Source organism: Oncorhynchus mykiss, chromosome 26 (genome assembly GCF_013265735.2).
Source record: "Oncorhynchus mykiss isolate Arlee chromosome 26, USDA_OmykA_1.1, whole genome shotgun sequence".
NCBI lineage: Eukaryota > Metazoa > Chordata > Actinopteri > Salmoniformes > Salmonidae > Oncorhynchus > Oncorhynchus mykiss.
Window position 1 is genome coordinate 4,777,304 of NC_048590.1, and position 15,038 is coordinate 4,792,341.

The 15,038-nt window shown below is 46.1% G+C and overlaps 1 protein-coding gene across 2 annotated transcripts in view; it reads right to left on the minus strand.

Annotated features, from left to right (window-relative positions):
* Positions 1-15,038, minus strand: part of LOC110526851 (vacuolar protein sorting-associated protein 13C) — a 253,457-nt gene that overhangs the window by 58,652 nt on the left and 179,767 nt on the right. For both annotated transcript variants that reach the window (XM_036963884.1, XM_036963883.1), the window contains 8 exons: positions 12,663-12,955; positions 9,524-9,783; positions 9,229-9,321; positions 8,065-8,232; positions 5,600-5,797; positions 5,051-5,140; positions 2,968-3,123; positions 2,298-2,562 (listed from right to left, as the gene is read on the minus strand). In XM_036963884.1, coding sequence (XP_036819779.1) covers positions 2,298-2,562; positions 2,968-3,123; positions 5,051-5,140; positions 5,600-5,797; positions 8,065-8,232; positions 9,229-9,321; positions 9,524-9,783; positions 12,663-12,955 — 1,523 coding nt within the window. The remainder of the gene's footprint in view (positions 1-2,297; positions 2,563-2,967; positions 3,124-5,050; positions 5,141-5,599; positions 5,798-8,064; positions 8,233-9,228; positions 9,322-9,523; positions 9,784-12,662; positions 12,956-15,038) is intronic.

The window sequence follows — 15,038 nt, forward strand, 5'->3', positions numbered from 1 at the left end:
ACCAGCAGGTAGCCTAGTGGTTAGAGTGTTGGACTAGTAACCAGCAGGTAGCCTAGTGGTTAAAGCGTTGGGCTAGTAACCAGCAGGTAGCCTAGTGGTTATAGTGTTGGACTAGTAACCAGCAGGTAGCCTAGTGGTTAGAGCGTTGGACTAGTAACCAGCAGGTAGCCTAGTGGTTATAGTGTTGGACTAGTAACCAGCAGGTAGCCTAGTGGTTAGTGTTGGACTAGTAACCAGCAGGTAGCCTAGTGGTTAGAGCGTTGGGCTAGTAACCAGCAGGTAGCCTAGTGGTTAGAGTGTTGGACTAGTAACCAGCAGGTAGACTAGTGGTTAGAGCGTTGGACTAGTAACCATCAGGTAGCCTAGTGGTTAGAGTGTTGGACTAGTAACCAGCAGGTAGCAGGTACTGGTTAGAGTGTTGGAGCAGTAACCAGCAGGTAGCAGGTAGTGGTTAGAGTGTTGGACTAGTAACCAGCAGGTAGACTAGTGGTTAGAGTGTTGGACTAGTAACCAGCAGGTAGCCTAGTGGTTAGAGCATTGGACCAGTAACCAGCAGGTACCCTAGTGGTTAGAGTGTTGGGTCAGTAACCAGCAGGTAGACTAGTGGTTAGAGTGTTGGACTAGTAACCAACAGATAGCCTAGAGGTTAGAGTGTTGGACTAGTAACCAGCAGGTAGCCTAGTGGTTAGAGTGTTGGACTAGTAACCAGCAGGTAGCCTAGTGGTTAGAGTGTTGGACTAGTAACCAACAGATAGCCTAGTGGTTAGAGTGTTGGGCTAGTAACCAGCAGGTAGCCTAGTGGTTAGAGTGTTGGACTAGTAACCAGCAGGTAGTCTAGTGGTTAGAGCGTTGGACTAGTAACCAGCAGGAAGTCTAGTGGTTAGAGCGTTGGACTAGTAACCAGCAGGTAGTCTAGTGGTTAGAGTGTTGGACTAGTAACCAGCAGGTAGCCTAGTGGTTAGTGTTGGACTAGTAACCAGCAGGTAGCCTAGTGGTTAAAGCGTTGGGCTAGTAACCAGCAGGTAGCCTAGTGGTTAGTGTTGGACTAGTAACCAGCAGGTAGCCTAGTGGTTAGAGCGTTGGGCTAGTAACCAGCAGGTAGCCTAGTGGTTAGAGTGTTGGACTAGTAACCAGCAGGTAGCCTAGTGGTTAGAGCGTTGGACTAGTAACCATCAGGTAGCCTAGTGGTTAGAGTGTTGGACTAGTAACCAGCAGGTAGCAGGTACTGGTTAGAGTGTTGGAGCAGTAACCAGCAGGTAGCAGGTAGTGGTTAGAGTGTTGGAGCAGTAACCAGCAGGTAGCAGGTAGTGGTTAGAGTGTTGGACTAGTAACCAGCAGGTAGACTAGTGGTTAGAGTGTTGGACTAGTAACCAGCAGGTAGCCTAGTGGTTAGAGCATTGGACCAGTAACCAGCAGGTACCCTAGTGGTTAGAGTGTTGGGTCAGTAACCAGCAGGTAGACTAGTCGTTAGAGTGTTGGACTAGTAACCAACAGATAGCCTAGTGGTTAGAGTGTTGGGCTAGTAACCAGCAGGTAGCCTAGTGGTTAGAGTGTTGGACTAGTAACCAGCAGGTAGTCTAGTGGTTAGAGCGTTGGACTAGTAACCAGCAGGAAGTCTAGTGGTTAGAGCGTTGGACTAGTAACCAGCAGGTAGCCTAGTGGTTAGAGCGTTGGACTAGTAACCAGCAGGTAGCCTAGTGGTTAGAGCGTTGGACTAGTAACCAGCAGGTAGCCTAGTGGTTAGAGCGTTGGACTAGTAACCAGCAGGTAGTCTAGTGGTTAGAGTGTTGGACTAGTAACCAGCAGGTAGCCTAGTGGTTATAGTGTTGGACTAGTAACCAGCAGGTAGCCTAGTGGTTAGAGCATTGGACTAGTAACCAGCAGGTAGCCTAGTGGTTAGAGTGTTGGACTAGTAACCAGCAGGTAGCCTAGTGGTTAGAGTGTTGGACTAGTAACCAGCAGGTAGCCTACTGGTTAGAGTGTTGGACTAGTAACCGAAAGGTTGCAAGTTCAAATCTGTCGTTCTTCCCCTGAACAGGCAGTTAACCCACTGTTCCTAGACCAGTTAACCCACTGTTCCTAGACCAGTTAACCCACTGTTCCTAGACCAGTTAACCCACTGTTCCTAGACCAGTTAACCCCACTGTTCCTAGACCAGTTAACCCACTGTTCCTAGACCAGTTAACCCACTGTTCCTAGGTCGTCATTTAAAATAAGAATTTGTTCTTAACTGACTTGCCTCGTTAAATAAAGGTAAATAAATAAACGTATAAATAAATATACAGTAGTCTACTGACCGATGCTGAGGTTGAAGAGGCAGCTCTCCTGACGTTGCAAAGCAGACAGTTTGCCCCGTGTCGAGGTTCCCGACCCAGAGTACTCCAGGTCCACGCTCTGCCCTACCCCCACCTCGTGGAGCTTGCCCTGCCCGGGGGAGGCCACCACCCGCAGGTTGGCACTGTGCTGCACGGTGAGAGGGATGCCCAGCGCATTACGGATGGTGAAGGGGGCCTTCTCCTTCAGACTGTGGTCAAAGGTAGAGGCTGTGCCCTCAGAGAATGCCTGAGCAGAAATGACAGAACGTACTGTGAATAAACGTGCTGAAATGTTCAACATTTTTTAGGTTGGTTTGTGGGACCTAGATGAATCTAGTCCTGGGTTAAAAACAGGACCAATGATATTGATGTTTAGTCTAGGAATGGCTTTAACTAGGGCTGGAGAAACGGGTCAGACGTTCATAGGAAGAACTGTGGGGAAAAAATCAGTAGCTGGCCATCAGAACCGAATTATACGGAGAGTGTTTTCTGTCGTGTGTCGGTGTGTGTGTTGGTGTGTGTGTGTTGGTATGTATGTGTGTGTGTGTGTTGGTGTGTGTTGGTGTGTGTGTGTTGGTGTGTATGTGTGTTGGTGTGTGTGTGTGTGTGTGTGTGTGTGTGTGTGTGTGTGTGTGTGTGTGTGTGTCTCTACCTTGGCCAGGTTGGTTAACACATTGAGGCAGCACTTAGAGACGGTAATGTTCATGGTGTCTTTGGAACAGATGTTGATGGCGGTGCGTGGCTCGGGGAGAACCACGAAGTCATCCCCGGGAACAGGGCTCTTATCCTGCACGGGGTTGTTCTTCATCTGCAGGGTGGAGGAGGACGACACGGTGAACACAAACACTGAATACTGAATTAAGAGAGATACCAATCTATAGGTCTATCGATCCATCCATACGAGGTCGTTGAATGAAATACAAACGTGTTGTGTTTCAGAGTTTTGCTAATCTACAGCGTAATCATGTTTATATAGCTTGAGGTTCCACTACGAGGTTGGTTAGGGTTACTCAGCATACCTCTAGGTTGAGGTTCCACTACGAAGTTGGTTAGGGCTACTCAGCGTACCTCTAGGTTGAGGTTCCACTATGAGGTTGGTTAGGGTTATTCAGCGTACCTCTAGGTTGAGGTTCCACTACGAGGTTGGTTAGGGTTACTCAGCGTACCTCTAGGTTGAGGTTCCACTACGAGGCTGGTTAGGGTTACTCAGCGTACCTCTAGGTTGAGGTTCCACTACGAGGCTGGTTAGGGTTAGTCAGCGTACCTCTAGGTTGAGGTTCCAAACGAGGCTGGTTAGGGTTACTCAGCGTACCTCTAGGTTGAGGTTCCACTACGAGGTTGGTTAGGGTTCCTCAGCGTACCTCTAGGTTGAGGTTCCACTATGAGGTTGGTTAGGGTTCCTCAGCGTACCTCTAGGTTGAGGTTCCACTACGAGGTTGGTTAGGGTTACTCAGCGTACCTCTAGGTTGAGGTTCCACTACGAGGTTGGTTAGGGTTACTCAGCGTACCTCTAGGTTGAGGTTCCACTACGAGGCTGGTTAGGGTTACTCAGCGTACCTCTAGGTTGAGGTTCCACTACGAGGCTGGTTAGGGTTAGTCAGCGTACCTCTAGGTTGAGGTTCCAAACGAGGCTGGTTAGGGTTACTCAGCGTACCTCTAGGTTGAGGTTCCACTACGAGGTTGGTTAGGGTTCCTCAGCGTACCTCTAGGTTGAGGTTCCACTATGAGGTTGGTTAGGGTTCCTCAGCGTACCTCTAGGTTGAGGTTCCACTACGAGGTTGGTTAGGGTTCCTCAGCGTACCTCTAGGTTGAGGTTCCACTACGAGGTTAGTTAGGGTTACTCAGCGTAACTCTAGGTTGAGGTTCCACAGCGTACCTCTAGGTTGAGGTTCCACAGCGTACCTCTAGGTTGAGGTTCCACTACGAGGTTGGTTAGGGTTCCTCAGCGTACCTCTAGGTTGAGGTTCCACTACGAGGTTGGTTAGGGTTCCTCAGCGTACCTCTAGGTTGAGGTTCCACTACGAGGTTGGTTAGGGTTACTCAGCGTACCTCTAGATTGAGGTTCCACTACGAGGTTGGTTAGGGTTACTCAGCATACCTCTAGGTTGAGGTTCCACTACGAGGTTGGTTAGGGTTATTCAGCGTACCTCTTGGTTGAGGTTCCACTACGAGGTTGGTTAGGGTTATTCAGCGTACCTCTTGGTTGAGGTTCCACTACGAGGTTGGTTAGGGTTACTCAGCATACCTCTAGGTTGAGGTTCCACTACGAGGTTGGTTAGGGTTACTCAGCGTACCTCTAGGTTGAGGTTCCACTACGAGGTTGGTTAGGGTTATTCAGCGTACCTCTAGGTTGAGGTTCCACTACGAGGTTGGTTAGGGTTACTCAGCATACCTCTAGGTTGAGGTTCCACTACGAGGTTGGTTAGGGTTACTCAGCGTACCTCTAGGTTGAGGTTCCACTACGAGGTTGGTTAGGGTTACTCAGCGTACCTCTTGGTTGAGGTTCCACTACGAGGTTGGTTAGGGTTATTCAGCGTACCTCTTGGTTGAGGTTCCACTACGAGGTTGGTTAGGGTTACTCAGCGTACCTCTAGGTTGAGGTTCCACTACGAGGTTGGTTAGGGTTATTCAGCGTACCTCTAGGTTGAGGTTCCACTACGAGGTTGGTTAGGGTTACTCAGCATACCTCTAGGTTGAGGTTCCACTACGAGGTTGGTTAGGGTTATTCAGCGTACCTCTAGCTTGAGGTTCCACCTGCGTTTGCCGTCCTCCACTCTCTCTATCAGCGGTTCCCAGACAGCATGGGTCTCATTGAAGTAGTTCACCTGTTGACAGTCAACATAGTCACAGTGTCAAAATCGGCATCCATATCAATTTCAATCAACACATTTTATTGATGACGAAATTCAAAGAACACAGGTAGTCAAAAGGTTTATTTTTTATTTTACCTTTATTTAACTAGGCAAGTCAGTTAAGAACAAATTGTTATTTACAATGGCGGGCCTACCCCGGGCCAAACCCGGACGACGCCCTACGGGCCCCCCTCTTGCACTGAGATGCAGCTCCTTTAGACCGCTGAGCCACACCGGAGCCCAATGCACACATGAATGCCAAAGGTAACAAGTATCCCTACATCAGTAGGTAATTCACAAAGACTAAAGAACAGCTGTTTGTCCTCCTACTGACTTCCTACAAGAAAACACATGACAAGCTCCTGTACGTACAGGAAGAGGACGTCCGTTAGGACGATACTTGAGAGTAGTGTAAAAAGCTCCAGTCCTCACCTCCAGGGTCATGTCAGAGCAGAGGTAGAGGAGGGAGGACCAGTTCTTGGCCGTCCCAGACAGAGAGCTCTCAGCCAGCAGCAGGGGGACCGTCCTGTGGCCCAGACCAGACTCCATGGTCACCTGAATAACCTTCACATCCACCTTGAAACTCTCCCCAAAGTTACGTCCGTCCTGGTCACTGAAACTCTCCGTCACCTGGATGGGAAAGTCATGTTAAGGTTTAATGTCATTTGTAGGTAAGAGAATACAACAACAAAGGTGCAGAGTGAAGGTAAACGGAGAGCCCAAATGTTCCTGGGAGGACAGAAGGTCTATACATCCTATAGGGACAGACGGTTCTTGTATAGAGACAGAAGGTTCTTGTACAGAGACAGAAGGTTCTTGTATAGAGACAGAAGGTTCTTGTATAGAGACAGAAGGTTCTTGTATATAGACAGAAGGTTCTTGTATAGAGACAGATAGGGACAGAAGGTCCTTGTATAGAGAGAGAAGGTTATTGTACAGAGACAGAAGGTTCTTGTACAGAGACAGAAGGTTCTTGTATAGAGACAGAAGGTTCTTGTATAGAGACAGAAGGTTCTTGTACAGAGACAGAAGGTTCTTGTATAGAGACAGAAGGTTCTTGTACAGAGACAGAAGGTTCTTGTACAGAGACAGAAGGTTATTGTATAGAGACAGAAGGTTCTTGTATAGAGACAGAAGGTTCTTGTATAGAGACAGAAGGTTCTTGTATAGAGACAGAAGGTTCTTGTATAGAGACAGATAGGGACAGAAGGTTCTTGCATAGAGACAGAAGGTTATTGTACAGAGACAGAAGGTTCTTGTATAGAGACAGAAGGTTCTTGTATAGAGACAGAAGGTTCTTGTATAGAGACAGAAGGTTCTTGTATAGAGACAGAAGGTTCTTGTACAGAGACAGAAGGTTCTTGTATAGAGACAGAAGGTTCTTGTACAGAGACAGAAGGTTCTTGTACAGAGACAGAAGGTTATTGTATAGAGACAGAAGGTTCTTGTATAGAGACAGAAGGTTCTTGTATAGAGACAGAAGGTTCTTGTATAGAGACAGAAGGTTCTTGTACAGAGACAGAAGGTTCTTGTACAGAGACAGAAGGTTCTTGTACAGAGACAGAAGGTTATTGTATAGAGACAGAAGGTTCTTGTATAGAGACAGAAGGTTCTTGTATAGAGACAGAAGGTTATTGTACAGAGACAGAAGGTTCTTGTACAGAGACAGAAGGTTCTTGTATAGAGACAGAAGGTTCTTGTATAGAGACAGAAGGTTCTTGTATAGAGACAGAAGGTTCTTGTACAGAGACAGAAGGTCCTTGTATAGAGACAGAAGGTTCTTGTATAGAGACAGATAGGGACAGAAGGTCCTTGTATAGAGCCAGATAGGGACAGAAGGTTCTTGTATAGAGACAGAAGGTTATTGTACAGAGACAGAAGGTTATTGTACAGAGACAGAAGGTTCTTGTATAGAGACAGAAGGTTATTGTATAGAGACAGAAGGTTCTTGTATAGAGACAGAAGGTTCTTGTATAGAGACAGAAGGTTCTTGTACAGAGACAGAAGGTTCTTGTATAGAGACAGAAGGTTCTTGTGCAGAGACAGAAGGTTCTTGTACAGAGACAGAAGGTTATTGTATAGAGACAGAAGGTTCTTGTACAGAGACAGAAGGTTCTTGTACAGAGACAGAAGGTTCTTGTACAGAGACAGAAGGTTCTTGTATAGAGACAGAAGGTTCTTGTACAGAGACAGAAGGTCCTTGTACAGAGACAGAAGGTTCTTGTACAGAGACAGAAGGTCCTTGTATAGAGACAGAAGGTTCTTGTATAGAGACAGAAGGCTCTTGTATAGAGACAGAAGGTTATTGTATAGAGACAGATAGGGACAGAAGGTTCTTGTATAGAGACAGACGGTTATTGTATAGAGACAGAAGGTTATTGTATAGAGACAGAAGGTTCTTGTACAGAGACAGAAGGTCCTTGTACAGAGACAGAAGGTTCTTGTACAGAGACAGAAGGTTATTGTATAGAGACAGAAGGTTCTTGTATAGAGACAGAAGGCTCTTGTATAGAGACAGAAGGTTATTGTATAGAGACAGATAGGGACAGAAGGTTCTTGTATAGAGACAGACGGTTATTGTATAGAGACAGAAGGTTATTGTATAGAGACAGACGGTTATTGTATAGGGACAGAAGGTTCTTGTATAGAGACAGAAGGTTCTTGTATAGAGACAGAAGGTTCTTGTATAGAGACAGAAGGTTCTTGTATAGAGACAGAAGGTTCTTGTATAGAGACAGAAGGTTCTAGACCTCAATAGAACATATTAAAGAGGTATTCAATTTAAATTCCAGGTCAATTCAGAAAGTAAACTAAATTCCTATTCCGATTTTTCTCAGTGTACTTCCCGAATTGACTGGCATTGAAATGGAATTGAACCCCAACCGTAGTATCTGTACCTCGCTGGCAGAGTCCACTCCCAGGAACCAGTAGTTGCAGGTGTAGATGTTCATGGTGGACCACAGGTTGCGGACCTCAGTCTTCTCCTCCTCTGCTGCCTCGTCTTTGGGTTTGGCCGTCATGGCTGCCGTGATGGTCATCACTGTGTTCAGGATGACAGGGGAGATCTGAGAGAGGGAAGGGAAGAGCGTGTCAGGTATTTCTTTTCTACTTTATTCATACGGGGGAAGTCAGCGGGATTCTTATGTGTGACGATCAATTGAAAATATCGATCGCAATGACGATCTTGATTGACGTCTATGTTCAGAAGTAGCCTCTCAGTGCACGAGGCGGTTCAATAATTCAAACCATTTCTCACTCCCGAGCACTCAGAGCTAGAGGTCTTCATGGATCCACCTGTACCCGAATACCTGAGAGGGCCCGGATCCAGAACTCAAAATAATGTCACGGGTCTCGGGTATATATCACGGGTCTCTCAGCGACCCAGAGTCAACAGGTAGGCTACAGCGACCCACGTTAACTTCTCGTCCTGGTTTGATGCCGCCTCAGTTAGCCTAGCTAACGTTAACTTCTCGTCCTGGTTTGATGCCGCCTCAGTTAGCCTAGCTAACGTTAACTTCTCGTCCTGGTTTGACGCCGCCTCAGTTAGCCTAGCTAACGTTAACTTCTCGTCCTGGTTTGATGCCGCCTCAGTTAGCCTAGCTAACATTAACTTCTCGTCCTGGTTTGATGCCGCCTCAGTTAGCCTAGCTAAGCTAACGTTAACTTCTCGTCCTGGTTCGATGCCGCCTCAGTTAGCCTAGCTAAGCTAACGTTAACTTCTCGTCCTGGTTTGACGCCGCCTAGCTAAGCTAACGTTAACTTCTCGTCCTGGTTTGATGCCGCCTCAGTTAGCCTAGCTAAGCTAACGTTAACTTCTCGTCCTGGTTTGATGCAGTCCATGCCAAGTATTACGTTATCATATTTGATGATAAATAACCTAGCTATGGCAGCTATTAGTCCATTATACATAAACGTTTATTATTTATGCTAATGAAGTCCGGGGATGGGAAAGCCCCAGGTCCATTGGACCCGTGAAGACCTCCTACTCAGAGCACATTGGTACACTCTGCCATAACATTTTTTTACCAAACTAAACCTGACAAAGAAGGGATGCAACCTACTTTGATAAAGACTTCCTCCACAGTCACACAGCCGGTAAGGGGTTGGTTGGGGTGGGTTTTGGTTTCCAGGAAGACAGAACACGGACGTAGCACCTGAAGACCAATGAGAAAGAAGCATTTAGGGAGTTGGATTCAATTCGAATATAATTTCAAAGAAAACGTTTTAAAAACGCAATAGGAAATATCTTTGAATCATGCTTATATCCCAGCTGATGCTTTTACAGTAGTGACATTTAGATGCAGTGTAGAGGGTCTCCAAAAAAAAAACGTCTATTAAAAGCTATTTTATGCTCACCGTGGTGACCACCTTGGTCTCATTGGTCCTGATGAAGGGACAGGCCAGAACTTTGAGCTCTCTGAGGTTGGCCGTCATGCTTTGTCCCCCAGGGGCCCCGGGCCCTCCCCCAGGGGGCCCTCCCCCAGGCTCTAGCATCAGACTGAAGTCACATTGGAAGGAGGCAACCAGGGCCGGCGCATCGGCTCTCATCAGGTTAGCCACAAACACCACCTCTGGGTCTAGTATGACTGCACGCAGCTTGGTCCTGGGACTGGAGCCTGGGGGAGAGAGGAGGGGAGGAACGTCACCTCACCACCAAACATATCCTAATATTGGGTATGGAGGGTAGAGAGGAGGGGAGGAACATCACCCCACCACCAAACATATCCTAATATTGGGTATGGAGGGTAGAGAGGAGGGGAGGAACATCACCCCACCACCAAACATATCCTAATATTGGGTATGGAGGGTAGAGAGGAGGGGAGGAACATCACCCCACCACCAAATATATCCTAATATTGGGTATGGAGGGTAGAGAGGAGGGGAGGAACATCACCCCACCACCAAATATATCCTAATATTGGGTATGGAGGGTAGAGAGGAGGGGAGGAACATCACCACACCACCAAATATATCCTAATTTTGGGTATGGAGGGTAGAGAGGAGGGGAGGAACATCACCACACCACCAAACATATCCTAATATTGGGTATGGAGGGTAGAGATAAGAGGGAGAGGATACACACAATCTGTCAGGTATGAAACTGAACCAAGAATATAGAAAAGATAAAGACAACACAATGTACAATACAATACCATCACTCTACGCCAAAACACTGTAGCCATCACAATACCATCACTCCACACCAAAACACTGTAGCCATCACAATACCATCACTCCACACCAAAACACTGTAGCCATCACAATACCATCACTCCACACCAAAACACTGTAGCCATCACAATACCATCACTCCACACCAAAACACTGTAGCCATCACATTACAATACCATCACTCCACACCAAAACACTGTAGCCATCACATTACAATACCATCACTCCACACCAAAACACTGTAGCCATCACAATACCATCACTCCACACCAAAACACTGTAGCCATCACAATACCATCACTCCACACCAAAACACTGTAGCCATCACAATACCATCACTCCACACCAAAACACTGTAGCCATCACAATACCATCACTCCACACCAAAACACTGTAGCCATCACAATACCATCACTCCACACCAAAACACTGTAGCCATCACAATACCATCACTCCACACCAAAACACTGTAGCCATCACTATACCATCACTCCACACCAAAACACTGTAGCCATCACAATACCATCACTCCACACCAAAACACTGTAGCCATCACAATACCATCACTCCACACCAAAACACTGTAGCCATCACATTACAAAACCATCACTCCACACCAAAACACTGTAGCCATCACTATACCATCACTCCACACCAAAACATTGTAGCCATCACATTACAATACCATCACTCTACACCAAAACACTGAAGCCATCACTATACCATCACTCCACACCAAAACACTGTAGTCATCACAATACCATCACTCCACACCAAAACACTGAAGCCATCACTATACCATCACTCCACACCAAAACACTGTAGTCATCACTCCACACCAAAACACTGTAGCCATCACAATACCATCACTCCACACCAAAACACTGTAGCCATCACTATACCATCACTCCACACCAAAACACTGTAGCTATCACTATACAATACCATCACTCCACACCAAAACACTGTAGTCATCACTCCACACCAAAACACTGTAGCCATCACAATACCATCACTCCACACCAAAACACTGTAGCCATCACATTACAATACCATCACTCCACACCAAAACACTGTAGCCATCACTATACCATCACTCCACACCAAAACATTGTAGCCATCACATTACAATACCATCACTCTACACCAAAACACTGAAGCCATCACTATACCATCACTCCACACCAAAACACTGTAGTCATCACTCCACACCAAAACACTGTAGCCATCACAATACCATCACTCCACACCAAAACACTGTAGCCATCACTATACCATCACTCCACACCAAAACACTGTAGCTATCACTATACAATACCATCACTCCACACCAAAACACTGTAGTCATCACTCCACACCAAAACACTGTAGCCATCACAATACCATCACTCCACACCAAAACACTGTAGCTATCAGTATACAATACCATCACTCCACACCAAAACACTGTAGCCATCACAATACCATCACTCCACACCAAAACACTGTAGTCATCACTCCACACCAAAACACTGCAGCCATCACAATACCATCACTCCACACCAAAACACTGTAGTCATCACTCCACACCAAAACACTGTAGCCATCACTATACAATACCATCACTCCACACCAAAACACTGTATTCATCACTCCACACCAAAACACTGCAGCCATCACAATACCATCACTCCACACCAAAACACTGTAGCCATCACTATACCATCACTCCACACCAAAACACTGTAGCTATCACTATACAATACCATCAGTCCACACCAAAACACTGTAGTCATCACTCCACACCAAAACACTGTAGCCATCACAATACCATCACTCCACACCAAAACACTGTAGCCATCACTATACAATACCATCACTCCATACCAAAACACTGTAGCTATTAGTATACAATACCATCACTCCACACCAAAACACTGTAGCCATCACAATACCATCACTCCACACCAAAACACTGTAGTCATCACTCCACACCAAAACACTGCAGCCATCACAATACCATCACTCCACACCAAAACACTGTAGTCATCACTCCACACCAAAACACTGTAGCCATCACAATACCATCACTCCACACCAAAACACTGTAGCCATCACTATACAATACCATCACTCCATACCAAAACACTGTAGCCATCACAATACCATCACTCCACACCAAAACACTGTAGCCATCACAATACCATCACTCCACACCAAAACACTGTAGCCATCACAATACCATCACTCCACACCAAAAGGAAATCCTATGGGGCATTGAACGGCTGTATAGTTTTCTGGTTGTCATTTATCTCCCCCACCCTCTCTCTCTCTCTCCCCTTACCTGTTCTGGGGTCAGTGTTGGCTCTATCCCGAAGCTCGGCCAGCTGTTTGAGGGGTAGCTGGGAGGTCTTGGCCAGGCCTGGCAGGGCTAGCTTGGTGTTAGTGGGCACGTCCTGGGCAGAGCTCTGGGGCAGGGCCTGGATGAAGAAGTCTGCCACGGCCATGAGAAAGTCCACGCTGGCGCACAGATAGAGCTTCTGTACCACCGCCACCACCTGGCGCTCGCCGGCGCTCTGCGTGAACGCCACGTCTATCATGTCTTCCTCGCTCGCCTCGTCACGCTTACCCAGCATCCTGAGGGGTTTGGGCAAATGTGAGGTTACATATCACAATCAATCAATTCAACAATCGATACATTGAGACTGACCCGACTGGTACTGTCCAGAACTCAACCCAGTAGTATTGAGACTGACTAGTACTGTCCAGAACACAACCCAGTAGTATTGAGACTGACCCGACTGGTACTGTCCAGAACACAACCCAGTAGTATTGAGACTGACTAGTACTGTACAGAACACAACCCAGTAGTATTGAGACTGACTAGTACTGTACAGAACACAACCCAGTAGTATTGAGACCGACTGGTACTGTACAGAACACAACCCAGTAGTATTGAGACCGACCCGACTGGTACTGTCCAGAACATAACACAGTAGTATTGAGACCGACCCGACTGGTACAGAACACAACCCAGTAGTATTGAGCCCGACCCGATTGGTACAGAACACAACCCAGTAGTATATAGGTTTGTGAGGTTACATACAGTGCCTTGCGAAAGTATTCGGCCCCCTTGAACTTTGCGACCTTTTGCCACATTTCAGGCTTCAAACATAAAGATATAAAACTGTATTTTTTTGTGAAGAATCAACAACAAGTGGGACACAAACATGAAGTGGAACGACATTTATTGGATATTTCAAACTTTTTTAACAAATCAAAAACTGAAAAATTGGGCGTGCAAAATTATTCAGCCCCCTTAAGTTAATACTTTGTAGCGCCACCTTTTGCTGCGATTACAGCTGTAAGTCGCTTGGGGTATGTCTCTATCAGTTTTGCACATCGAGAGACTGACATTTTTTCCCATTCCTCCTTGCAAAACAGCTCGAGCTCAGTGAGGTTGGATGGAGAGCATTTGTGAACAGCAGTTTTCAGTTCTTTCCACAGATTCTCGATTGGATTCAGGTCTGGACTTTGACTTGGCCATTCTAACACCTGGATATGTTTATTTTTGAACCATTCCATTGTAGATTTTGCTTTATGTTTTGGATCATTGTCTTGTTGGAAGACAAATCTCCGTCCCAGTCTCAGGTCTTTTGCAGACTCCATCAGGTTTTCTTCCAGAATGGTCCTTTATTTGGCTCCATCCATCTTCCCATCAATTTTAACCATCTTCCCTGTCCCTGCTGAAGAAAAGCAGGCCCAAACCATGATTCTGCCACCACCATGTTTGACAGTGGGGATGGTGTGTTCAGGGTGATGAGCTGTGTTGCTTTTACGCCAAACATAACGTTTTGCATTGTTGCCAAAAAGTTCAATTTTGGTTTCATCTGACCAGAGCACCTTCTTCCACATGTTTGGTGTGTCTCCCAGGTGGCTTGTGGCAAACTTTAAACAACACTTTTTATGGATATCTTTAAGAAATGGCTTTCTTCTTGCCACTCTTCCATAAAGGCCAGATTTGTGCAATATACGACTGATTGTTGTCCTATGGACAGAGTCTCCCACCTCAGCTGTAGATCTCTGCAGTTCATCCAGAGTGATCATGGGCCTCTTGGCTGCATCTCTGATCAGTCTTCTCCTTGTATGAGCTGAAAGTTTAGAGGGACGGCCAGGTCTTGGTAGATTTGCAGTGGTCTGATACTCCTTCCATTTCAATATTGTCGCTTGCACAGTGCTCCTTGGGATGTTTAAAGCTTGGGAAATATTTTTGTATCCAAATCCGGCTTTAAACTTCTTCACAACAGTATCTCGGACCTGCCTGGTGTGTTCCTTGTTCTTCATGATGCTCTCTGCGCTTTTAACGGACCTCTGAGACTATCACAGTGCAGGTGCATTTATACGGAGACTTGATTACACACAGGTGGATTGTATTTATCATCATTAGTCATTTAGGTCAACATTGGATCATTCAGAGATCCTCACTGAACTTCTGGAGAGAGTTTGCTGCACTGAAAGTAAAGGGGCTGAATAATTTTGCACGCCCAATTTTTCAGTTTTTGATTTGTTAAAAAAGTTTGAAATATCCAATAAATGTCGTTCCACTTCATGATTGTGTCCCACTTGTTGTTGATTCTTCACAAAAAATACAGTTTTATATCTTTATGTTTGAAGCCTGAAATGTGGCAAAAGGTCGCAAAGTTCAAGGGGGCCGAATACT